At 46.6% G+C, this 27,069-nt stretch overlaps 1 protein-coding gene across 1 annotated transcript; it reads left to right on the forward strand.

Moving 5' to 3' along the window:
* Positions 1 to 1,802: 1,802 nt before the first annotated feature.
* BCL2L14 (BCL2 like 14) lies at positions 1,803 to 27,069 on the forward strand. The gene is made up of 7 exons (XM_036866487.1): positions 1,803 to 1,886; positions 12,223 to 12,668; positions 16,768 to 16,941; positions 17,606 to 17,713; positions 18,942 to 19,012; positions 21,947 to 22,213; positions 26,294 to 27,069. Exons 2-7 carry the CDS (start codon positions 12,230 to 12,232, stop codon positions 26,330 to 26,332), a joined length of 1,098 nt encoding a protein of 365 aa, XP_036722382.1. The 5' UTR covers positions 1,803 to 1,886; positions 12,223 to 12,229; the 3' UTR covers positions 26,333 to 27,069.

Consider the following 27,069-nt stretch of genomic DNA (forward strand, 5'->3'; position numbering starts at 1 on the left):
CTTAGGCCTCAAGTCTTGGTCTGCTGCCATGGGACCACAAGTGACTCCATTCGGGGCCTGTTGTTTCCTTTTTAACGAGGGGCAGAGGTCGTTTGGTCCACCTGATTGCAGGGGTGCATCCTGGTACATGCATGATTGGGGACAGCGTGAAGAGAAAGGGCAGTGGGCCGGGCAGACACCTGAAGGGTAGCAAGGTATTACTGTCATGGAAGGAAGGAAATACACCAAATTTTTAACAATATTTATCACTGGATGACTGGATCATGGTGGTCTTTATTTTATGTATGCTATTTTATGTTTTACAAATTTTCTACAACACAATGTGTATTTTTATTTTTTTAATTTTTATTTATTTTTTGGCTGCACCACGTGGCTTGTGGGATCTTAGTTCCCCGACCAGGGATTGAACCCATGCCCTTGGCAGTGAAAACGCAGAGTCCCAACCACTGGACCGCCAGGGAATTCCCACAATGTGTATTTTTAGGATCAGGAGAAAAGTGGCTTTTGTTTCGTCTTTTAATATATAACACATATTGAGTCCTGTCTCTGTTATGTGCCAACTTGTTGGGTGTGGGAGATGCAAAGCTGAATGATTAATGGACATTCTCTGTCTTCAATGAGCCTGACTACATGTGCCGACTGCCCCTTTCTTGTGTTTATACTTACCTGCCAAGACCTCGCAAGATTCTAAATGGTTTCTGCCCCCAGTGTCATTAAGTTATGTAGCTCTGAACTCCAGTAACAACTGTAGTCCAAACTATGTGATTTAGTTGTGATTATATGTACTTGTTGGTTCTTAAATTGTTTCGAATGAATGTATCTCTTCTTCCGAAAAAAGACTAAGTTTTTTTTTAAGACCAAACAGTCTTAAGATTTCTTTAATATCCCTCAAGTTGACTAGAATGGTATTTGTTATGAGCAATAAATATGAGTTTGCTGGTTAAAATTCACTTCGAGTCACCAAAGAACTAACTTTCCCATAACTGCCATTATTTGTCTCTCATGGATTTGTTTACCTAATATTTAAATGGCCAGTTCTTCCCCACTTTTATGAAATTAGCCTTAATTCCCCTTTCACCATGCACACTTCCTTCATCTTCACATTTTGACTAGCCAGCGCTCATGGTTTTATGATCATAAGTGTCTATTTCAGTTAAGAATCTGGATAGACCGCAAAATCATATGTTTCTTCTTTCCTATACATAGGGAATTCTATCCCTAAAATTGTGACATATGGTCTTTAAATGAGTTTTTGTGGCTTTTACTGTGGCTGGGGTTACATTCCGTTTTGAAAGCTTTTCCCGTGGTTGCATCTGAATACAATCTTTGAATCTCATGGGAGAGGTAACATTGATATAGTGTGAAGCCAGAAAGACTAAGATTTGGATCTCAGCTCAACTGATGGGGGGGGGGGCACTTCCGCACCGATACCTTACCTCTCTGAGCCTCAGTTTCCTTGTATGGAAAATGGGAATCATAACACCTGCCTCTTGATGTGAAGATTAAACATGTGTGCCATACCTGTCACAGAGGTGATCAGTCAACATTCGCTAAACTGATGAAAGGGAAAGAAAGTAAAGTACTATCAGGAAAACACCCTCATAATTGTCCGTGTCCCGAAGGGCAGTGAGAGTCCTTGGTAAAGGATGCAGAACTCCTTTTAGAGTCAAATTACTTGGGCAAAGGTCAGCCCCTCCTTCTGTTAAAAAGCTGGGGGCAGGGCTTAACAAGGAAGTGATTTCCTTCCCTAAGCCTCCTTTCAGCCTTAGTCCCAACCTGAAGAGGCTACACCCGGGTGGAGTCTTACATCACAAGAGCCTTCCAAAATGAGGAGCCAAGAAGACTTGGCCAAAGTTTCCTCTTAAGTTTCGTGGAGAGAGATTCAGGTATAGAAGTATCCCTACTGCCACCTGACCTGAAGCAGGAGAAACTGCTGACAGCTTGGAGACCAGGTAACACTAGGAGACACCAGTCTTCATGTTCAGCCTTCCCAGCAGGGCACAGGGGACTTCAGTCCTGGTTTTGCTCATGAGGCAATCTAACTGGGGGTTAGTAAACCTAACGTTTATTGCATTTATTTACACGTTCTGATCATGTAAGTCTCAGGAAGCAAAACTAAGAATCTAAAACTGAAAGCTAGCATCTAGTTTATTAGGGGTTTCCAGAAAACGGAGAAGTATTTAGGTTTCCCTTTCATTTCTCCTTTGCTCCAGAAGGTTCGGGAGAGTTCAGTTAAGAATACATAACTGGCCGAATCATTGTTAACGTTATGCAGGTCTGTCTCATTGAATATGTAGCAAGGTATGTGATAGTGTGACAGAAACCCATGGAAATGCCAGCTCCCTCCCCCAGAGCAGAAATGGACTGAGGACAAGAGTCCCTGGCTTTGAGCCCTGAGTACCTGTGGGCACTTGGGCACAAGATCTAGTCCCAGCAGACCCCCCAGAGACTTCCTTGAGCACAGGGCACAGGTGAAATGGGGAATGCCCCCCCCAGGAGGCTCCCTCCTGAGCTCCCTGCCTGCTCTGTTCTGTAATCATCAGAGCCTGAGTCTTCGTGTTTAATTAATAAGACCTGAGGCTCTCTCTGTTTAGCTTCTATTGCAGGAATTTAAGACATTTTACCTCATTCCTCATTTCACCCTTAGGATTAAAGACCGCAGGGGAGGAGAGATGAAGACACCGTAAGGTGAAGTTCAGGGAAGGAAAGGGAAGGGTGGACCGCCTCTGAAGGGCGTAAGGGGGCAGAGGGTGCAGAAGGAGAGGCCCAAGGCAACCAGACAAAACTCAGCTCATAATCTGGCCTGGGAACATCCCTCTGGGATGGGTGTCCTCACCCATGTCTTACACTCGGGCCTTGTCTGTGTGTCCAGAGTGATGGAAGTCAGCTCTCTGGCAGAGCCTGTTGCCAAGGGGTCCTCCACGCCCCTCACCCCTGGGACAGACCGGAGCAGAGCTCCGTCCAGGGCAGAGTTCCGTCCAGCTTCCTGGGGCCCTGGTGGCCACAGCCTCTGTGCATGCATGAGGGCTGTTTGCTCCGTGACCTGCCACAGGAAGGGAAGGAAAATCTAACCTCGACCAATGAATCCAGAACTAGAAAAATCCCTAAAGTGTGTCCTGTGATCTTGGAGGTCAGATGCGGCTCCGCAGGCCAAGCAGCGCTGCTCTGCGGTGCTCCCCGGAGACTAGCCGCCGGGGTCTCGGAGGACTTTGGCCATTTAGGGGGTTGGGGGGAAGGAACCCTTCGAGAGGGAAGAGAGGCCAACAAAAGACACTGTGTAACCTTGCTTTCGGGGAGTAGGTCTGTGAGAGTTTGCTGTAGATACGCAAGAGGGTATGTAAATACTGGATCCAAAGGGTAGGGCTGTGTGCACTGAGTCACTGGATTACAACGAGCCTCACAGGGCTTATTCTGGAGCTAATTTTCCACTCCAGGCTCTGAACCTACATTCTGGGGCCTCACCCAGGGCTTCATTTCCATCAACATAGGCAAAAAACTTACCTGTACGTTTCCATTAACCCAGAAGTTGGGCTGCTTCTACTTTGAACCCGAACAGCTGAGAGAAGGGCTGCAGTGGTAATAAAGTAACTCACTGCTGCTTTCAAATAAGACTTCGGTATCAATTTAACAGCTCTCCCATCATTCCCAGTGAGGATGAGTAGGAAAAACACCCTACGCTTGTTAAGTGCCTTGAAAGTGTCTGAACTCATCCTTTGACGCAGCTGCAAGCGCTCGCCGGGGCTGGTCAAGGTCCCCTCGGTCCCGGGGGCTGCCTGAGCACTGCCCTGCCCTCTGCTTCTCTCTCGCCCTTGGCCTTGCCTCCTGGTTGGGCCCTCAGCTCCTTTCTAGCCTGGGAGACGGCAAAAATCTCTTCTTTCCCGAAGTGGACGGGCTCTGTGCTCCATCTTCACCTCTGCTTTCCCCCCTTTTCGGATGTTGCTCCTGAATCAGCAATTAGCAAACTCGTTTCTTAAAGAAGTCGGACCCTTCCTCTCTCTCCAAGAGCAGCGACACACGCACGCACGTCCATACACACACAATTTTGAAGTCTTCACACTGCATTAGAAAGGTTGGGTTGGTTGGGCTGGCTTTAACTGACACGGTTTCTCCGGAGCGTAGTCCTGTGGCTGGGAGAGGGCTCCCCCGCTACCACGGGCACGGCTCCTGGAGGACCCGCGGGTACCTCCTGCCTACCGGGCGCCCTGAGCTGCCCAACTCCAAAGGATGCTCGGAATTAAAACCCGCCTAAATGCCCTCCCGGCGCCTTCCGGCGCTGCTCTTGGCCTGAGCTCGGCCACTTCCGCGCCGAGTCGGCGGCGCCCGAGTCCCGACCGCGTGTCCCGCTCTTTCTCTCGCGTGACCCGCTCTTTCTCTCGCGTGACCCGCTCTTTCTCTCGCGTGACCCGCTCTTTCTCTCGCGTGACCCGCTCTTTCTCTCGCGTCACTCAGGCCGCTCAGGCTCCACCCTGGGTCCACTTTCCTCGCTTCCAAGAACCTGAGGTCTCAGTTTTTGCAAGCACCACCTTTTATTCACCGAGTTGCCAGATATGCATAAAAATACAAGAGGCCCTGTTTGGTATGAATTTCAGATAAACAACAGATACTGTGTTTTAGTGTAAGCATGTCCCATACAATACTTGGGACACACTTATACTTAAAAGTTATTTGTTATTTACCTGACATTCAAATTTATTTTATCTGGCAGCTCTATATCATGATTCTTTCATTCATCAAATATTTCCCGAGAGCTTATCAGGTGTCAGGCATTATACGAGGTGCTGGGAAAGCCAGCCAAGTCCCAGGCTTCATATCTTACAAGTATGTATACTTTATGCACACACACCCATACACACATACTCTCTCTCTATATATATATATAGTTTCCTGTAGTCATATATATATTTGACATATATATATGTTTACTATAGTCGTATATATATATGACTATAGGAAACTACAGGGAGCAAGTGTGAATTTTGTGCTAAACCAAATAGTTGCATGTCATTAGTTTTCTTAATTGCTGCTTTTGATGAATTTTCTTTTATAAACATATTAAAGCTTACAAAAAAGGCAACCTATTAAAATAGTTGTTTTTTTTAAATTTTTGGCTGTGCCGCAGGATGGCATGCGGGATCTTAGTTCCCCAACCAGGGATCAACCCAAGCCCCCTGCAGTGGAGGCGCGCAGTATTAACCACTGGAATACCAGAGAAGTCCCCAATTTTAATGAATAAAGACGCTAATATTTATTGAGCATTTAACATCTACCATGCACTATTTTAAGTGATTTACACGTGCTAATTTTTTTTTTTTGCCCACATACCTATGTGATGGGGGGGGGTGTTTTATGGGGTTTTTTTTAATGCTTTTTTTAAAATTTATTTTTGGCTGTGTTGGGTCTTCATTTCTGTGCGAGGGCTTTCTCTAGTTGCGGGAAGTGGGGGCCACTCTTCATCGCGGTGCGCGGGCCTCTCACTATCGTGGCCTCTCTTGTTGCAGAGCACAGGCTCTAGAGCGCAGGCTCAGTAGCTGTGGCTCACGGGCTGAGTTGCTCCGCGGCATGTGGGATCTTCCCAGACCAGGGCTCGAACCCGTGTCCCCTGCATTGGCAGGCAGACTCTCAACCACTGTGCCACCAGGGAAGCCCTGTTTTATGGGTTTTTAAAAAAATTTTTATTGAGGTATAGTTGATGTATAATATTATATAAGTTTCAGATATATAATATAGTTATTCACAATTTTTAAAGGTTATACTCCAGTTATAGTTATTATAAAATACTGGCTATATTCCTTGTGCTGTACAATATATCCTTGTAGCTTATTTATTTTATATCTAATAGTTTGTACCTCTTAATCCCCTACCCCAATCTTGCCCCTTCCCCTTTTCCCCTCCCCACTGGTAGCCACTAGTTTCTTCTCTATATTTGTGAGTCTGTTCCTTTTTTGTTATATTTGTTGCATTTTTAAGATTCCACATATAAGCGGTATCATACAGTATTTGTCTTTCTCTGACTTATTTCACTTAGTATAATATCCTCCATGCTGTTGCAAATGGCCAAATTTCATCCTTTTTTGTGACTGAGTAGTATTCCATTGTGTGTGTGTGTGTGTGTGTGTGTGTGTGTGTGTGTGTGTGTGTGTGTACTACACATACCACATCTTCTTTATCCATTCATCTGTTGATGGACACTTAGTTTGCGTCCATATCTTGGCAATTGTAAATAATGCTGCTATGAACATTGTGGTGCATGTATCTTTTTGAATTAGTGTTTTTGGTTTTTTCAGATATATACTCAGCAAGGCAATTGCTGGGTCATATGGTAGATCTATTTTTAGTTTTTTGAGAAACCTCCATACTGTTTTCCACAGTGGTTGCACCAATTTACATTCACACCAACAGTGTATGAGAGTTCCCTTTTCTTGACATCCTTGCCAACTTATGTTATTTGTAGACTTTTTGAAGATAGCCACTCTGACAGGTAAGAGGTCATGTCTCATTGTGGTTTTGATTTGCATTTCTCTGATGGTAACGATGTTGAGCATCTTTTCCTGTGCCTGTTGGCCGTCTGCATTTCTTCTTTGGAAAAATGTCTATTCAGGTCTTCTGTCCACTTTTTAATTGGGTTGTTTGTTTTTTTGATATTGAGTTGAAATGAGCTGTTAATCCTGTATGGGACTCTCTGCACTTCCTGGACTAGGATGTCTGTTTCCTTTCCCAGAGTAGGGAAGTTTTCAGCTGTTATGCCTTCAAATACGTTCTCAGCCCCTTTCTCTCTCTCTTCTCCATCTGGGACCCCTATAATGAAAATATTTGTGTGTTTGATGCTATCCCAGAGGTCTCTTAAACTGTGCTCATTTCTTTTCATTCTTTTTTCTTTTCTTCTGTTCAGCATCAGTGATTTCCACTACTCTGTCTTCCAGCTCGCTGATCCATTCCTCTGTATCATCTAGTCCACTGTTGGTTCCTTCTAGTGTATTTTTCATTTCAATTATCGTATTCTTCATCTCTGTTTGGGTCTTTATATTTTCTAACTCTTTGTTAAAAACTTCTGACTTCTCACTCTCCATTCATTCTTCTCCCGAGTTCTTTAATCATCTTCATGATCATTACCCAGAACTCTTTCTTGGGTAGATTGCCTATCTCCACGTCACTCGGTTCTTCTGGGACTTTGTCATTCCTTTGTTTGGAACATGTTCCTCTGTTGCCTCAGTTTGCCTGACTTGCTGTTTTTATTTCTCTGTATCTGGTGGGTTGGTTACATTTCCTGATCTTGGAGAAGTGACCTTGTGAAGGAGACGTCCTCCGCATCCCATCAGTGCACTCCCTTTTCATCGCTAGAGCTATATGCTCCAGGGGTGCCCCCTGTGTGGGTTGCATGGGTCCTTCTGTTGTGTGGGCTGACTACTGTGGGTGGTCTTGTAGGCTTGGTTGGCCCCTGGTCCAGCTGGATGCCAGGCCCTGCCTTATGCGGAGGCTGCCCGCTGCTGGTTGGCGGGGCCAGGTCGCAAGGTGGCTGACCGCAGAACCCCGGGGTGGGGAGGGGGCAGGGCTAAGGCTGAACTACTGGAGGATGGAGTCAGGGTCCAGGAGACCCTGGGGCTATTGCCTTCCCGTTGGTGGGTGAAACAATGTCCTGGGGCTAGTGCCGGCCTGCTGGTGGGCAGAGTCAAGTCCTGGCGTCTGGTTGTAAGGCCCAGGAGTCCTAGACCTGGTGGATGGGCCCAGTTCCTGACACAGTTGGCTGCAGGGTCCGGGGTGTCCCAAAGCTTGCATTGGCCTGTTAGTGGGTAGGGCTAGGGCCCAGCTAGTTCCAGGGCTGGTGCTGGCCTGCTAGTGGGTGGGCTGTGTCCACAGGCTGCAGGGCTGTGGTTGTGTTGTGGCTGGTCCTGAGCTTAGAGCAGGCTCGCTGGAGGGTGGGGTCAGGGCCCAGGGGGTTGTGGGGTCTCTGGCTGGAGAGCCCTGGGGGTCCTGGGTCTAGTGCCTGCGCACTGGTGTATGGGGCGGGGTCCTGGGCCCTCTGGTGGGCAGGGCTGTGTCCAGGGGCAGCTGTGGACTCAGGGGGTCTTAAGGCAGCCTATCTGCTGATGGGTGGCGCTGTGTGTATGCCCACTTAGTTGCTCGGCCTGAGGTGTCCCAGCCCTGGCGCCTACAGGGTGCTGGACCGCTGCGAGGCTAATCCCCGAGGCTGATAAGCTAGAGGGAGGATTCCAGAATGGGGCGGGCCAGCACCAGCATCCAGATAGTAGAAGGAACTCCCAAGGATGGCTGCCACCAGTGTCCATGTCCCCAGGGTGAGCGGCAGGTACCTCCTGCCTCTCCAGGAGACTCTCCAAAGTCAGTAGGTACGTCTGACCCAGGCTCCTTTCAAATGACAGCTTCTGCTCTGGGGCCCAGAGCGTGTGAGACTTTGTGCGTGCCCTTTAAGAGCAAAATCTCTGTTTGCCCCAGACCTCTCCCTCCTTTGAAGAACCTCTGCAGCTGTAACTATTCTCACCCACCCAGGGGTATGGGACTTGACTTCATCGCAACTTTGCTCCTCCGGCTCGTTTTGCTGTGGTTCCTTCTTTCTATCTTTGGTTGTAGAAGATCTTTTCTGGTAGGTTCTGGTCTTTTTTATCGACGGTTGTTTGGCAAATAGTTGTGATTTTGGTGTGCCCTTGAGAGGAGGTGACCTCAGGGTCTTTCTACTCCACCATCTTGGCTGATCTCCTGCCAGGGTCATTGTTTTGTTTTGTTTTGTTTTACCCCATTTTACAGATGAAAAAAATGAAGGCAGAGCTAAATTAAGGTATGTAGCCAGTCACAGAGCTAGTAAGCCGATGACCTAGGCTTTGAACTAGGTTAGCTGTCTCAAGAGACCAGCCCATGAACCACTGTTTTGTACAGACCAACACTTGGAGTATAGTTTGCAAGGGATTTTCACAGCTTGTAATTTAATCCTTCTATGGTTAGCGAGTTCAAACAATACGAATCGCATCTTGTAAATGGAAAAACTACACCTCGCTGGAGGTTACATGATCTGCCTCAGCGCCCCTTGCCAATAAGTACGAAAAGCAGCTCTTCCACTGCCTTTTCACCCCACATGCTACACTCTCCCCGTTCCGCCACCCGAAAACCCCTTGCAGCTTCTCTAGAACAGTGTGGCCCTAAGTGGGTTTCATAAATATCTTTTTAAATCAAATACTTGTTCAAACACTTAAATGCTATTCTAAATGCTTTACAAATATTAACTCATTTAATCTTAGTAACAGAAGGAAACAGGTACTATTCTCATCCCCATTTTATTATTTTTTTTTAAAGATTATTTTTGATGTGGACCATTTTCAAAGTCTTTATTGAATTTGCTACAGTATTGCTTCCGTTGTTTCTATGTTTTGGTTTTTTTGGCCACGAGGCATGTGGGATCTTAGCTCCCTGACCAGGGATCGAACCTGTACCCCCTGCATTGGAAGGCGAAATCTTAACCACTGGACTGCCAGGGAAGTCCCTTTGTCCCTGTTTTAAACATGAGGAAACTGAAGCCTGGAGAGTATGTCACATAACTGCTAACGGCAGAACCAGGACTGGAACCCAGACAGTCTGTCTCAGAATAGGAAGAAGTCCACAGTTCATTGCCAAGTGCCTTTCTGCCCCAGGCATTACTGTAGGAGCTGGGCACCCAGCAGAGAAAAAAACAGCACGCGAACATGCCTGTCCTTGCGGCACTTACATTCCATTGTGGAAAAGAGAATGAAGTCTAGATAAACTGGAAGACCTGGGAGGGATCGTCATGGGTGTGACTGAAACTGGGCACCAAGAGGGGAAGAATGGTTGACCTGTGAGGATGGGGCGAGGAGGGGGGCGCAGGCAGAGCGAGGTGAGGGCGGAGATGCTGAAGTGATTCCAGACAGCAGAAGGTTCCCTGCATTGCATAATGGGCACGTGACATCGGGAGTAGGTGAGGGAAGGAAGATAGTCCAAGCCCCGGAATAGGACAGGCGTGTGACGAAAGGGAGGGAGGAGGGCCCAGTGGTGGTGACCCCCAGTCTACACCACGCCCCTCAAGCACTGCTCACGCTCAGTTACCCGAGGCAGGTCTGTGGGGCTTTGGAGTCGTGCAGGTACATCTGTGTGTGCAGTAGGTGTCCCAGGTTTTGCAGCCCTGCCCTTGGCCACCCTGGCAGATCACTTCTGCCCCCTCCATCTGCACCTGATGTTCTGGCACAGCCCCTGCATCTCCCTCCTGGCATCACTTCCATCAGAACTGCTTTCTCGAGGCCTGGCCACAGAGCGCTTCCTGGATGAACAGCTTCCTATCATCCAGTGTGAGGCTCTTCCAAAAAAAAGATAGGAGACAACAATGGAAACAGGAAGCATCGGCAGGCCTGCAGGGGAGATGTCTCAGCCCTCACACCTCCTTCAAACAGTAATAGAATCAGAGGGGAAAGTTAGAGAACATTCGCTGTGAAATCACAGGACCAAAAGAATTGAGAGACTTGCCCAAGCACTTTGCACGTTATAAACTGAGACAACCCTGGACCATCGGCCTCCAGACACACAGTCGAATTGATCTGAACCACGTCACACTGCCTCAAACCCCATCTGCGGTCATGTCCCAATTCTTTATCAGTTGGTCCTGGTGTGAGAGGGGACAGTGGAAAGAAAAGGAGAGACATGCCAGCAGATCCCATTAATATCACTACAGCTATTTATTATCACACCAGCTCACATGCCAAAAGATACTCTTAAAGTTGGACCATCAAGGGAAGGGTCCATGATTAAGAGCCAATCAGGGACAGAGTCAGAGGGCCTGGGATGACAGTTGTACTAAAAAAAAAAAATAGCTACCGTTTTTGAGCCAGGTTCTGTGTTGGGGCTTCTCATGCATTACATTGTACCCTCACAATACCCCTGCAAGATGACTATTATTATTTTCAATTTACCTAAAGGAAGCTCAGGTTCAGAGAGGTGAAGTAACTTGCCCCAGGTCACACAGCTAGTTGGTGGTATGGCCAGGATTTGAACTCAGGACTGTTCAACTGAGAAGCCCAAGCTGGTTTCCAGCACACGCACTGTCTGTGAAATTTTAATCCAATGACAGTTGGTAGATCTGGGCTCTCTGGCATCTGGGACAAAAAGGAAACCATAGTCCTTAAGATACAACCAAAGAAAGCAAAGTAGATCAGAAAGAAATGATTTCCTAGCAGACAACCATTTAAGGAATTATTTCATGAACGTTTAAATTGAACACAATCAGTTAATTACATCTATCTGGTTATTCATATGGAAATAAAGATGTAACTTTCATCCCCGTCATTTTAGTGCTTGTATTGATCTTTCTAAAACATGTCTGTGGTCACATCACTCTCCTGCTCCAGACTTTGAAAAGCTCTCCATTGCCTCCATCAGTGCACTTCAAACTTGTAAAAAAAAAAAAAAAAAAAAAGCAGGATATTTTTCTTCAGATAAAATTTTACATGGAATGCTAAATATGGCAAGGAATAGAAGCAAACCTTTCCAAGCTAAAGCAGTGAGTAAAGGAAGAATGGAGAGAGGCCGGGGAGGGCCAGGGACCCCAGACAGTTCCCTTCCCTGAGCTCGCCTCTCCCCTTGCCCAGCTACTCTCTCCCGAGAAGACTTTTAACTGCCCTCCACAGTCTAGGGCCCCTTCTGAAATGTACTGATCTACCGACATGAGAAAATGCAAAGCTTTCAGCCTGACCTTCCAAGGCCCCCATCGCCTGGCCCTGACTGCCACTTCACCGTGGTCCCTCCACATCCTTAGCCCCAGCTCTCCACAAAGCACAGGCTTATGCTCCACCAGATCTCTCTCCACTCTTCAAACACATCCTAAATTCACCCAGAGCCTGCCCTCTGCCCAGCCTGTTCTAAGGCCCGGTAGCCAGTCACCCATCCAAACACCTTCTTTCCTTCAAGGAGCCTGCACTCGCCCTCTGTTCGCGGCTGTCTTTCCTCCCCACCTCCCACGCTGGCTCCTGCATCTCTGTTCGAGCTCCTACCTTGCCCTCTTTGTCTGGAGTTATCTATGTACAAGTCTCATCTCTGTAAGACGGAACTTTCAGAACCAACCCTGGCTTTTCCATCTCGGATGACCCCCTGCCCCCCAGCACAAAGAGAATAGGTGCTGAATAAATGCTTATTGAGTTTCACCCCATCTCTCCCGACCTACAAAGAGTAGGTGGCCCCCAGGTAGATGGACGCGTGTGGACTTTGTCGTTGCAGCCCTGCCATGTGCACCACTAGCGCCTGCGACCTGGAGGAGATCCCGCTGGATGATGATGACCCAGACAGCATGGAATTCAAAATCCTGGAGTTCTACGTCAAACATCACGTCTTCAAGAACACCTCTGCTGTCTTCTCACGAAAGCTCCCGAGAACAAGAAGTTTGGCCCAGAAAGGACCGGAGAGTTGGCCGGCAAACGAAGCATGGACACAGGGGCCGTGCACTTGCAGAAATTCCCAATCCAGGGAGAAGGTCATAAACGTTGCCAAGAAAAAGTCGTCTTGGAGAACACTCTTTGGAGTAGCAGAGAAGGAGGAGGGCTCTCAGAGCTCGCCTCCGGAGTTCCGTTTGGAGGGGCGAAGTACGGTGGGACCTCAGAGGGGTCCTCACGGTCCGCAATGGCCGAGGTCCCTCTCCAACGTGGAACAGCGCTTAGAGCGTGAAGGTAGGCTTTTGGGGATTCTTTCTCTTCCACAGCCATGTCTTTCCCTTCTTTGTGCGCCTGGGGGCTCACCTCCTCCCAGCTGGTAATGGGGCCTTAGGCAGGGCACTCTTTGAACCTCAGCTTCCCAACCTATTAGTACTCAATTCTAATTGCCCTGCTTTTCTCAAGACTGAGAAGAAAGGAAGAGGATGGCCGTGAAGGGTGACGGGACTGGTTTTCTGGCTCCACCGTCTATAATTAAACTTGCTGCCCAAATTCCTAATCCTCAGTGCCAGAGACCAATATAAGATAAATAGCCCCAGCTGGGCTCAGGCTGCTCTTCTTCCTGAGGGAAGTCGACTCCCCTCTCTGGGCCTCTGTGTTTCCATCTGTACACTGGCCTCTGAAGGTGGATGGAAAGATCAGATAGCTGTACACAAAAATACTTTTCAAAGTACAAGCCACTCAAAAAACAACCAAGAAGCATTTTCACAAAATCTTCCTTCAGTGGTACAAAACACACTATATTGAACAAACATTTTCATGAAAGGCCTTATCAGAATTGCCCTTCATCCACAAACCCTGGCATAACCATCTTCTTCCCCTCCAACAATACCTTGTGCCCAATGCCCAGATTTTAAAAGAAACCCCCCTCCTGCTGGGCTGATTGGCCTGTGTAACTTGTCACTAATTAGTCAACAGGTGGCAGTAATGTCTCAATTTTTAAACCTTGTGATGGCTGGCTTACTTAGAGAATCAGCCCGCACAATGACAGCTTTAGATCATTCACTGTGATCAAGGAAACTTCCATTTCCTATTAGACGTATAGAATTTTAGGAGAGAGGAAGTTAGGGTCGGGATTACCTGGGGAACTCCTCCTTCCCCCAGGGGTACAGCAGGCTTCTTCTACTGGGGGTGGTATCTGAGCTCTGGAGCAAACAGAACAGTTTGGGGGCACCTCAACAGGCTTTTCTGCTTGTCCTGTTCTTTGGAGTTTGCCAGGAAACAGAAGATTTTACAGACTTTAACCTTCTGCCTTCCCTGAGAAAAATGACGTTCTGTATTTCAATATTACTGAAGTGTCATTTGACCTTTTTTATTTTCTAAAATTTCCAGATCTCTGTGTAGATATATAGATATCCCTACAAAAGTAGAAATGGTTACCTCCTAAGGAAGCTTAGCTTTAAGGATTTAAGTACCGTTGTTCCTCCCTTCTCACCTTCCTCTCTCCTTGCTTTCTTGTTTAGTTAGTTATGTGGGTAGTTAGTTGGTTTTATGTTGGGTGTGACCCAAGAGGGACTCACGTTCTATTTCTATTTTGCCACATGTAAATCAGAGCTCAGCAGCTGGCGTCCCCTGGGTTCTTTTAACTAAAGGTCGCAATTTAGCCTGCACTGCCATTTCCAGGACTCAGACACCAGGCTGGAGTGAGAACTATGAGGTTATGTTCCAAGACCAAAGTCTCACAGTGAGAGGCCTTGGAATGTAGAAAAATGAATGTCCATACCAATTTTAGTAACACCAACCCGGGTTTTTTTGTGAATCTTTTTTTCTCCACAGCTATGATTCGCTACAACTTCAATAACATAGAGATTATTTTTCTCTCCCATAAAAGAAAACCACAGTTTGGCAGCCCAGGCTTGATCTACCAGTTCCACAGTCTTTAAGGATTCCTATTCTGCCATCGCTCAGCTAGTTGCTTCCAACCTCAAAGTCACCTTAAAACCCAAGGTGGCTGTTGGGATTCCAGCCATCATGTCTACATTCCAAGCAGGAAGAAAGAGGAAGCAAGGGAAGGACAAAAGGGTATCTCCTTCCTAGATAATTCAGCTCCCTTTCAGAGAGCTTTCTTAAAACTGTACCCAACTTCTTACATCTCAGTGGCTACTCCTTACTGCAGACGAGGCTGGGAAATGTAGTGTTGTCAGCTTCCCCTGGCATTTCAGGGATCTGTTACTAAGGAAGAAAAAGAAAATGGATACTGGGTAGGAAATAGCAGTCTCGACCATATGGAATTCTCTCCCAAACGCCCTGCCTCTTCTCTTTAAAACAAATGCCTCAAGCCCAATGCCTTCCCAACCCCGCTCTCTCCTGCTCTCCTTAATCCCACAATGAGCCCCCAGAATAAACTCAAAAGGATGGGCAGCCTTTCTGTTCTCTCTCCACGCCCATCCAATGTTCCCTTGCCTATCAGATGGGACCAACTCTGATGAGAAGGGAATTTTTTTTTTCCAGTTTTTAAAATTAAGGTATTAGAATGGGAATCTTAACTAGAGCTAATTCATCTGAGTCAAAATGAGGTTGCTTATAGTTTTTCCTGCACATATTTCACCTGCATCCCTCCAATCCGCAGAAACAGATACACATACACAGGTTAGTCAGCTTGGGTACCTCCACGTCTGCTGGGGGTCTTGTGATTGCCCTGCCACATGGTGGGGGCTGGGGGATGGGGAGGGACAACCTCGGGGGCCCTCATCTGCCTCCTTTGAGGGCAAGGTGGGCGCAGTGTGACTTCCGTGGAAGAGAGCGTGTTAATCACCCTGCAGGCTGCACAAGGTTGCAGAGAGGAAAGCACGTGGAAGCTTTCCTCTACCGTCTCCGGCGGACACAAGGGAAGGCTCCCACTGGTTTTGGGATCCAGCCTCTTGCCACCTCCTTCCGTGGGTGGCCAGTATTCACGAGGAAGCCGGTTGGGCTGCAGTAAGGTGATTTAAAAGTGGAAAGTACTATTGGTTGGGTTATTAAAATGGGAAGGAAAAGCACTGATCCTTCTCTCCTTGACCTCTCCAATTCTTCTCTCTCTAATCCACTCCTGATCTGTTTTTGAACCCTATGGATGGAGCATCATGAAAAATGTGGCTTTTTAAGGAAGCCATTATGCCTTTTTTTAAAGGAAGGCATTGTGGACAGAGCGTCAGTTCCTATGGCCTTTCAGTGAATGCCCAGGGGGGTGAAGGGAAAGCACCAGAGCTCCAGGTGATGCGCGAATCCAGGGAGAGAGGATCAGGAATCACCTTGGCAGCTCCTTAGGAGGTCAAACCCTGCTTTTCATGTGACACAATCCCTCCCCGGACCCAGGCCTTGCCTCTCTTATCTATCCTGATTGACAAGGTCCGGGCGTTCCCCTGGGCACACCAACCTTCTGGCCAAAACCCCATTCTGTTACTTTCGTCGTCTTATGAATTAAATATGGTTGTTCTTAAACATTGCATGATACGACTGCTCCGTATCAAAGGCAGAACTTGTACAAGCTTCTAAAAGTTAAGAACTTAGTGATGGATTAACAATATAAATTTTACTCCCAAATAACTCAGCGGTACTGCCTGCCCTCCCAACCCGACCCCATCCCCTACCAGGGGCAAAGTCGACTTGTCCTTCACAGGCTATGACATTCAGGGGGCCAGTGCCATTTAAACCTTCATGTCCCCAAATGCTTTATCCTCTAGTTGCGTGTGCAAATTCATGACATAAGGCTTTTCCTGGATTATAAACTGTTGAAGGTCATGGGTTAGACTTTATGCATCCTTGTTTACCTATCAGCATTTTTCACATGTTTCCCACTAGACGTGGAGGAGAGAGAAGACACGTGACCATGCAAGCAAGGGGAGTTCAGTGTTCACTTGATAATGAGTCATGAATATGGCCTGAGAGCAGGGATATTTCTCTTTCCTCCGTGACAACCCCCAAAGGCTTGTCACACTGCTGAATGCCCTCCTATGTACATAGGGGCCAGCTCTCCAAGATATAAAGGATGTCCAAAAAAAAAGAATAAAAATAAAAGCATAATGAGCATTCCCTCAAGCAAAGAACTAAGCACTCCCTTTTGTGTTTCCTCCCTTGCAAAGGGGCAAGGGGACCCTAATTTTGCAAGACTTCAAAAAGAGGGTGCAGAGGGGCAATTGTTTGGAGGTGGCAATCATTCCTGTGTGCGCTCCTCCTCCATCCCAGCCTCTGCCAGGCAACTGCCAGCGCTTTCGGAAGAATGGACTCCCCTCCACGCACACTCCCGGCCGTTTCCTTTCGCTCCAGGCTGGTGTTTTCATTTCGGGCAACTGTGCATACCAATGAGCTAGACGAAGTTCTGGGAAGGGCCTGTCAGCACAATTTTGTCTTGTTTCAGCCGTGGACCCCAAAGTTGTTTCCATTGCCAACCGAGTTGCTGAAATCGTTTATTCCTGGCCGCCGCCAGAAGAGCTCCACAGCCCGGGAGGAAGCTTCAAGTCCAGAAGGATTGTGACACGCCAGGGTCTCCAGAACCAGGGCTTCCAGCCTAGAGCTGCAAGTGGGAAGAGAGGTAAACTTCCCTTCTGAGTGTTTGCACTGGGCTGCCTGTGTGCCAGGCAGAGGTCTACAGCATTTATGTACTTATTCAGCTCAGGGCTCTGCAACTTAGGAATCTCTGCTAACCTGGCCTCAGGGCACGACAGCAACGTGCTGGAGGCACGGACCTTTAGCTTGAGAGACCAGCCCAAGCCAAGGGTGTGCCAGCAGCTGGAAGCAACAGGCCAAACTCACTGCTAAGTCCAAAGAAAAGTCTCCTACTGAGGGGCAGGAGAAAGTACAAAGCGTGCACTCAACCTTGTCCACAGGGGGAAATGCATGTTAGATTTCATCATGTTAGCGATGGCCAAGGACCAGTGTACTTGAGCAAGAGCACAGGGTATATAGGTGGAGCATCGCCCGGGCATTTATGATACTGCCTTGGGCTCCTGTGAAAAAGCAGGGGGTTGTCAGGTACCAGGCCTGGGGCAAAACGTGAAGCAGAACTGAGAAGTAGTGATCAGACTGGGTCAGTTGTCACCAAACTATAGCAATAGCTAGGACTGTGGATCGCATCCCACTTGCAGGAATTCTAGAGTTGAGGGAAGCAGGACCAAGTGCCACAGGAAGAGAAGTTCAGTCCGGCCATTCCCTCATTAATGACTGTCCTGCCCGTGGCTCTCTTTCCCAAACTCCAGTGGATGATGAGGGGCCGAGCTGGCTCCCGAGTTTGCAGTACGCCAAAACAGAAGGCAAAAGATTTACCCGCCTAGGTGGTGGTGTCTCCCAACCCCAGAAGCAAAGCGGTGAGTCTGTCCACCCTGTGCTGTGCTGCTGGGACCACAAACTACCAAAGGGGCTTAGAGAGCGAGGCGCTGGGGAAGGAGGACCCCTCTGATAGCAAAAAACAAAGTGTTCCCACTTTATTGCTATCTCATGTGTGTCTGGGCCTCGTAAAGCAATACCCCTAAACCAGGCAAAAGCTCAGGCTCTCATCCTTTGTGCGCATGAGAAATTCAGGCTGCTGTTCTAGCAACTTTCCTGGAGAGAGGCGGCAGCGTCAGATAAAAACTACACATGGGCAGTGGAAGCATGCAGTCCTTCTTTTCCCAGGTGACTTGGGTCTCAGACTTCCTACCACCTTGCCCTTCACTCGACCTTGTGGGATGAATTTCCTGGCCTCTCCTCCCCTCTCCCTCTGGGACAAACATGAGGACTCCATGACTTCAGAGACTGCGCCATAAGGAAAAAGTGCCGTCTCTGTTTGGATTCCACTCTATAGCAATGACCGTTTTCCTACTGTTTCATGTTAGCACATTTTGAGACAAGAAAAATCAGACTCCACCTTCCCCGTTCCAACACACACACCAACTGGAGCCACCTCTCTCTCCGTCTGCCATGTTAGCCTGGGTGGGAGACCTTATTCATTTTATTTACTTACACTCCACCTTGTTGTAAAGACACAGCACACAAAGTACACATTTTAGTAAGATAAATCAAATTTGAAAGATACTGTAAAAAGAAAACAGTAGGAAAATAGGTGGGTTTAGGAATGAGTTTAATTCCCCCAATGCAGGAAGGCTATACCCACCTCTTAGGAGGCCGCAGTTTGGCTCTACACTTTCTAGCAGCTAACACAAAGGGGTAAGACGATCCAGTAGGGATTTATGGTGTCTACATGGAAAAAGCACCATCTGTCAGGACAAACCCAAAGACCGAGAGAAACTGCTCCTAAATATCTTTAGAGATAAGCTCATGTATCTTCAACAACATTTTTACAGTAAATAAAGTGATGAGTTTCATGGTGAGAACTGTGGGAGTGCTGGGGGAAGAAAGAGAGGAAAGGAGGGGACCATGGGAGAGGGTGTCTGGAATGGTTTGGGCCTGATCAGAAGAGGCAAGGTAAGATTTACTTTGCTGAGAATTATGAAGGGCATGTCTTCCTCAATCCCTAACCAGGCTACAAGCAGTGTCCCTGGAAACATTTAAGATTGTTTTTTCTTAAAAGAAATAACTGGAATTTTCCCCTGGCAGATGGAGAAGACCAAATAATAGCCAGAATCGTTGAGCTGCTGAAATATTCGGGGGATCAGTTGGAAAGAGAGGTAGGGAGCTTCTTGAACTAACGAGTTTTCTTTCTGTGCCCGCGCGCTGGTACCCAGGAATGGAACTGTACTGCTGTTGTACTCCTTTGCAAAGTTCTGGTTTCCACTTAGTCCTAAATTTTATTTCCCTTGGACTCAAAACTCTTCATGCTGGCAGCATCTCAAAAATGAATCACTTTGGAAAACATAAGTAAACCTTCTGGAGCCTCCTTGGAATTTTTGGAAATGAAAAAAGTAACTTTGTTTTTGCAGGAAAAAGACACCAATAAATTAAAATTTGCTGAATAGAATTATGAATCTAGTTCCCCATGTAACTGATCCTCAGGGAAGTTTAGACTCTTGCATTTGCCCTGCAGCCTGGATATCTGTGTCCCACAGCTGCTCCAAGTCTGGAGTCTTGTCTGAAATCTCCCCCCTAGAAAGGCCAGACTGTTCTCTCTCAGCAATTCGGCCAGGGGGCAGGTTAGTGTTAACTCGGAGAACTCTTGAGTTTCCTGCCATTTAGAAGTTGGGACCAGTCATTCCCATCAGGAACGTGTAGGAGTTGCCTTTAGGTAAAGAGGTAGTGAGCAGGCCTGTAGTCAGGGCTTCTCAAGGGATCTTGTCCGTGTCTGCCACCCACTGACGACTGCGTAGTCTCCAGCGTCTGTCCGTCAGGGGCTGGCCTGTGGACCCATTCCCCTGTTTGGCCAGGATCCATGGGGAGGAAGTCAGGTCTGTGAGGGCTCTGCAGGAGGGGGAAACAGCACTCACTGGCCAGCCAGCCACCCCAGTCTCAGCATGCTCCGTGGCTCCTCGACGCTTTTGTCACAGGTGTGCCCAGAGGATGGTGACCAGGACGGGGAAGGGCAGATGAGGTGGTGCAGAACGAGAAACACTGAGAAAACCAGGGGTATCAGACCAAAGAAAAGAGAAGGGGGTATGGGAGCTTCAGGGCCACAGTACGGGGCGGACAGGGGTGCAGAGGAAGCAGAAAACAGAAGAGGGCACATGGTTTAAGGACACGCCTGTGTTTCTCCAGAACTAATGTCAATAGATAGGAGTTACAGGGCAATTGATTTCTCCCCACTTTAAGAATGAACTTTCTAGCACTCATGGCTGTCCATCGAAGCCAAGGGCTGCCTTGTGAAGAAAAGATCTTCCTGTCTCTAGAAGAATTCCAAGTAGATGCCACTAACCAGCCCACAGTTCAGTACTTGAACTAGGAAGGATCTCACAGGTGTGCTCAAGGATTCCTTACAGCTCAAAGTGGCCGTGGCTCTCACGGCAGTCTCCTTCCCGGCCTCCCCCCGGGCAGGGACTTGAAGTAGGTCAGGGAGGCCAGGGACGGGGGTGTGGCATGAAGGTTGACCCTTCTGGTTATGAAGAGAGATGCTTTCCTTTTCACCCCACAAATTACCACTTTAAAAACCTCACTTTGCCTGACGCACTCTCTTGATGATTTGGGGGCAATCATTTACATTATTTCTGTAGAAAACATGGTGGTGGTTCTCTTTATGTGGTCCCCCAGTAGCGGACTCTGGTGGGAGCACACAGAAGCTCTACTCGTGCTCTGTGGGTGTAAGTTCCCCACAGAGTGGCACAGTGACGTGAGGAGGGGACCTGCCATGTCTGCAGAGTGTCTGCCAAGCCACTCATCCCCGAGGGCACCTGCGGGTTCCTCCTGCACCTCCCTGAGATGCCAGAAAGCCAGGTGCAGCCCCAAGGGGCAGGGGGGCAGAGTGGGTACCCTGTGGAAGGGCTTTCTTTCCGGCGTTTGATTCTTTCACTGTTCTGGCATGGTCCTGGATTCCAGCCGCCCACTGGAGGTTTCGAGTCTACCTTCTTCCACTGAGTCATGACTAAGAGGAATCCATTCTTGGTGTCGAGGATGTTCCTGCTGCTTCAGACTTATAATTCAAATAGGCCCCCGTGTCTCCTGGAAGTTGGGAGGAGGTGGGCTGGGCTCAGATAAAGGACACGGCTCCACTAAAAATCTTTATGTCGCATCTGACTCATCCCCAGAGTGCCCTTTTTAGAAACAATCTTGGTTGAAAACCTGCTCAGCTTATCATTCCTCAAGGACAGAACTAGTTGATTTTCAAATAAACATATAGCCCCTGATTACTGAGAAATTTGTTTTCACACGACAACCATCACTTTACAGACATTGCAAGGAGGGCCTTAGATGAGGATGATGTATGCTTTATGACACAAGCCCTGATTTTTCACAAGCAGAGGCAGGGACTTCCCTGGTGGTCCAGTGGTTAGGACTCTGTGTTTCCACTGCAGGGGGCACGGGTTCGATCCCTGGTCGGGGAACCAAGATCCCGCATGCCTTGCGGCATGGCCAAAAAAAAAAAGCGTCTTGCATCTTGAAGCATCCTGGACAAATGCTAACACTTTGAGAGCACTTTCCGCCATGTTGAGCACAACACAGTGTTTTACTCAATTACCCTGTAGTACAGGTACTGTCATCCCAGTTTAGAGATGACAAAACTGAAACCGAGAGGTTAAGTAAGTTCTCCAAGATTGCACAGCTAGTAAGAGGTGGAGCAGGAGAGTTTGAGCCAAGACAGTGATTTCCAGGCTTCAGATTCTGCCCACTACACAACCTCTAACAAAGCACTTTGCACTGGGTTACAACCGTCAGTAGACTGTGAGCCCTTTGAGGGGCTGAGTCTTAATCGTCCACAGTACCACCTGTCAGGTACTCAGCGCTCAGGAAACATTTGTTGAATGTCAAATGAATGGGCTGTTCAGTTTGTATTTGTCCCCATGAAAGGAATTCACAGAGAAGGTCCATGCCCAATCTGGTCCTGCAGGACATGGTACCACCATTGAGACCAGAATTGAGGGTTTTCCATTGGTTGTTTCAGTTGCCCAGTGTTGAGTGGGAGAGCTTGCCTGCCCGGGCTAGTCTGCTGTACTGAGTGCTTCTCCTCTTGCACACAGTTGAAGAGAGACAAGGCTTTGATGAACAGCTTCCAGGACGGGCTGTCCTACCCTGTTTTCAAGACCATCACAGACCAGTTCCTAAGCGGTGTGGACACCAGGGGAGAATCAGAGGTCAAAGCTCAGGGCTTTAAGGCTGCTCTTGCAATAGATGTCATGGCCAAGCTCACAGGTATCGACAACCACCCCATGAACAGGGTGCTGGGCTTTGGAACCAAGTACCTTAAGGAGAACTTCTCGCCCTGGATCCAGCAGCACGGTGGCTGGGTAAGTGTATCCTATTTAAAAATAAATCTTCCCAGAACTCAGAGGAGATGGGATGGAAAGGGGTTTTTTTGGTTTGTTTTTTGTTTTTTTAAGTGAAGGGAACACATCTTTGAAGCAGTTCTCATGGGTTTCGGACACTTGAGTGGCAAGAGATTTATCCCATTGATGGGAACATACTTTTTAGTGATTATCTTCATTATCAATAAATATTTACTGAGCTCCCAAAGGGTATGTGGGGGGAGAGGGACTGGTCGGATATAACAGGAAATGAAGAGATGTTGATATAAAACGTTTGGATAGACAGAATTTCTGTTTTCACAAATTTTGCAGGCAACGGAAGTCTAGCAGTGAGACAAGGAGAGGCAGATAGTTCCTTATTCTCTCAGATGCTGATGGGGTGTGGGTGTAATTCTCACGCAGAGGTTCAGGGCTTATGACATTTTGTCATTGCTGCTTGGACCCAGTCATTGTGACAGGGACATTCTGATAACTGAAGAGCAGTTAAATTTTCATCTATTTTTAATTACCTGCTATCAGGCAAAACAGACCTCTCTACCCCGATTCCTCACCTCAGCCCCTCTCCCATCCTTTTCCCTTGAGATTTCCTTAAAACTGCCATGTTCGAATGGCCTCATAACAGTAACCTTTTCAAAATGCTTTATCCCATCCAGAACTCTAAATCTCACTACAGTTAAGTCCCCTACGTACGAACGAGTTCTGAGAGCGTGTTCGTAAGTAAGTCCGATTTGTTCATAAGTCCAACAAAGTTAGCCTAGATACCCAGCTAACACAATCAGCTGTATAGTACTGTACTGTAAAAGGTTTATAATACTTTTCACACAAATAATACATGACACAAAAAACCAAGAAAGCATTTTGAGTCTTACAGTACAGTACCTTGAAAAGGACAGTAATACAGTATAACAGCTGGCACACAGGGGCTGCCATTGAGTGAAAAGGCAAGAAGAGTTACTGACTGGAGGAGGGAGAGGAGGTGGAGCTGAAGGATGGTCAGCAATAGGGATGAAGGGCAAGCTGCACTTTCACTCATGCCCGACATTGATGGCACAGGTTCTGGTTCCTTGCTGGAACCAGATGCACGTTTGCATCTTTTAAAGTTCGCAACTTGAAGGTTCGTATGTAGGGGACTTACTGTAGGCCTAGGGCATGTCTGTCTGTTCAAGCCCTTCCTAGGAGGCCATACACTATCATTAGTCCTCTTTCCACTAGAGTGGTCCAGGGGCCAGGAGGAGGTTTGAGTCTGCTCTGGGCATGGCCCTGGGGCCTCCAAACAGGCTTAGTGTCTTGGCTACCAGACGGAAAGTACAGCTGATCATGCCTAAGGGGATGAAGTGCCCGCCATGGTCTCCAGTGGCTACCCATTAAGCTACCCAGACTTCTTTCCTATTTTCCACTTTTGCACCAGATATGATAGCCCTTAAGTGGCTAATCTGAACAAGGCTCTTAGGTATTCTAAATTCAAGCTGCCTTAACTCATGCTAAGAGGAGGACAGAATCCTCGACATCACTTCAGCTTTAACTGCTCTTTCTTCCAGGACCCCCTCAAGTCCCTCTTCTGCCCCAGAGCCCTTCCTGACTACTCCGGCTCAAGACTCTTACCAGCCTCTGACCTTTTACAACACTTCACGTTTGCATTATGATTATATACAGGAAATTACCATCATTGTTGGTCTTGTTAATATATTTTTCCAGCGAGATTATAAGTATCAATTGGGCTTACAGGCCTGTTCTCAAAAGTCTATTTAGTTAATTAATGTAGCTGAAATGCCAAAAGTGTTCTATGAAAAACTGTGTTTCTACACCAAAAGCACAAGCGACAGAAGAAAAAATAAACTGGACTACATCAAAATTAAAAATATTTCTGCTTCAAAGGATACCATCAAGAAGGTAAAGAGACAACCCAGAGAATGGGAAAAAATATTTGCAAATTATATATCTGATAAGGGACTTGTGTTCAGAATATGTAATAAATTCTTACAAGTCAACAATAAAAGACAAAAAACCCCACAATTTTTAAAATGGGCAATCGATTTGAATAGACATTTCTTCAAAGAAGATATACAAATGGCCAATGAGCACATGAAAAGATCCTTGCTTGCCATCTTCATTTCAACATTAGGGAAACGCAAATCAAAACCACAATGAGATACCCACTAGCATGGCTAAAATAAAAAAGCCAAGTGTCAGTGAGGATGTGGAGAAATTTGAATCCTTATACCTTGATGGTTGCACTCTAAAATGGTCCGGCCCCTTTGGAAAACAATTTGGCAGTTCCCCAAAAGGTCTATACCCAAGAAAACTGAAAACAAGTGTTCCATAAAAACTTGTACATGAATGTTCATAGCAGCATCATTAGTCATAATGGCCCAAAAGTGGAAACAACAAAGAAGTTTATCCATGATGAATAATGAATGGAAAAACCCAATGTGGAATATCCATACAGTAGAATAATATTTAGCCATAAAAAGGAATGAAGTATGGACAGGTGGATGAACCCTGAAAACATTAGGCACAGTGAAAGAAGTCAGACAGAAGGGCCATATATTGTATGATTCCATTTATATGAAATGTCCAGAATAGACAAATTCATAGAGACAGTGGTTTCCTAGGGCTTTGGGGAAAGAGAATGGGGTGTGACTGCTAATGGACACAGAGGTTCTTTTTGTGGTGATGAAAATGTTCTAAAATCACATAGAAGTGATGGTTGCACAACTTCGTGAATATACTAAAAGCCACTGAATTATGTACTTTAAGAGGTGAGTTTTACGGTATATTTCAAAAAAAAAAATCCGTTATGAAAAACAGTGGTCCTAATTCTAGTAAGCAAATAAAAAGAGGAAAGAAAAAAGAATACAAAAAGTTTTATTAGTTTTTAATTTGGCTGCTAGTGCTAGAGAGAAAAACAGTTCCAATCAGAGAAAACAGATGTATTTTTTTGGGGTAGAAATAATAAAGGGAATTTTCAAAGGCTTTAGAATTTTGTGGCACTAGTTCTTTAGCACTTGTATTTTCAATTCAAAATTTATTAGTTTACTTTTCCAGGTCATCATAAATCTTAATCTTAAGTCTTGGCCACAGTTAGGTTTAATTTGGAGCACGTAGCTAGAAATTAGGAGGGAAGAAAAAGAGTAAGAGGGAAAGGACTAATTTTTTCCAAAGTTGCAGAGACAGAGTTGCAAAAAATAAAGGATGCTGCTGAAAGAATATTTATGAGTTGATACGAACTATGAAAGTGTGGAGGAGATGTGGATTGAGACGGGTGCTCAGTCTCCCTGAACAGGAAAGAGATCAATCTGGGTGGCAAGCCTTCCATTGCTCCAGGGATTTTAGTGGCTCTCTGGAGGGTCCTTGTAGTGTGGTGCGGAAGGAGAAAAACTATTCCTAGGCACACGTTTTCCAGGAGCTCAGGGTTCCTAATTATCTTAGTCGTCCACATTTCATAGGAGTGCATCTTATCTTCCCAACGGAACTGCAAATCTGTGACGGCAGAATTATGTATTTCATGCCCCTTTTTCTCTCTCATAGCTTCCATTACTTTTACATATGTCATAGATGTTCAGCCAATACTTGTAGAATAATGAGTCGATCAAATGAATGAATAGCGACTCTATCCACAAAGCATGCCAAACAAGCCACCATTTGATTTTAATTTATTCCTTGGCCTTTTTGCTTCACTTGAAGCACCATTCACATCATTACCATGTGGTCCTGCAACCTCACCCCTTCTACAGCACTTTGAAAGGAGAGGTTTGCAACCTCCATAGTCATCAACCTTTCAGTATCTACTCTTCGAATTTAACCATAGAATCAAAGACTTTTCCCATCTAGTCGGTTAGCCCTGGGTGTGTGACATAAGTCCTTAGCTGATAAAAGTTTTCCTTTCAGGCATACCCAGGATGCCAGTCACCTTTCCAAACCCTCCCCCAATCTTAACATGGTCTCCAAGCCTTGGGTCATGCCTGGGATAAGAAAGCAGAGTTAACAGGCATATGTTTTCACTTCAACAGTCAATCAAACTTGGAATTTTAAGAATCTATTTCTCTTTTCCGCCCCCTCTAGGAAAAAGTACTTGGGATATCACATGAAGAAGTAGACTGAAACATCAGAGGATTTGTAATCTGGAATACTCATGGTCCAACTCTGGTCTTGTGTACATCAGTCTTAGCACAGACTACAGGAGAAAACAAAAATGGACAAGGCAGATGGACCATCAAAATCTGCAAAACCTTTATTCCTGCAAATCAAGAGGCATCAGGAGAGGCCTTGAAATCTCCGGCGCATAGAATCTAGTAGCATGGCCCTCGGCATCCATGTTTTCAGGTCTCCATTGAGTGTGTGAGGAAGTCTAGAAAGACGAGTGGTAATTTTCCATTCAAATGCTTAGAACAGAAGTCATCACCCTGCCTCTGCCGGCCACTTGAGTGAAAGTGTGTGACAGATGATTGTTGACCTCCTGAGGGTGAAATGATACATGGTGCATGTGCTTACTCTTTGGTTTCCAGTACTATTTATTTTTCAAACTTCACTTGAGATGGCCTGACAATGACATTGTTTCAAGCCTACCTTTAGGCCAATGCGGCTGTTTGTGTTGGTAGACAGAGCTCAAAGAGACTCCTGAGTTTACTGCTGTATCCACTAGCCTGGGGAGAGACGGCCGTATCTGCTTTTTGACTCACTTCTCTTGGAGAATTCTTTGGCAGTTTGAAAAACTTGCATTTGGCAGAAAACGACTATTCCTGTCACCCTCAACTATCTCAGTGACCCCACCTCTACTTCTCGAGGTTTCTAGGCCTTTGTTATTTTTTGCGGTAATGATTAGTGGTTGGTAAAATAAA

Source organism: Balaenoptera musculus, chromosome 10 (genome assembly GCF_009873245.2).
Source record: "Balaenoptera musculus isolate JJ_BM4_2016_0621 chromosome 10, mBalMus1.pri.v3, whole genome shotgun sequence".
Lineage (NCBI taxonomy): Eukaryota > Metazoa > Chordata > Mammalia > Artiodactyla > Balaenopteridae > Balaenoptera > Balaenoptera musculus.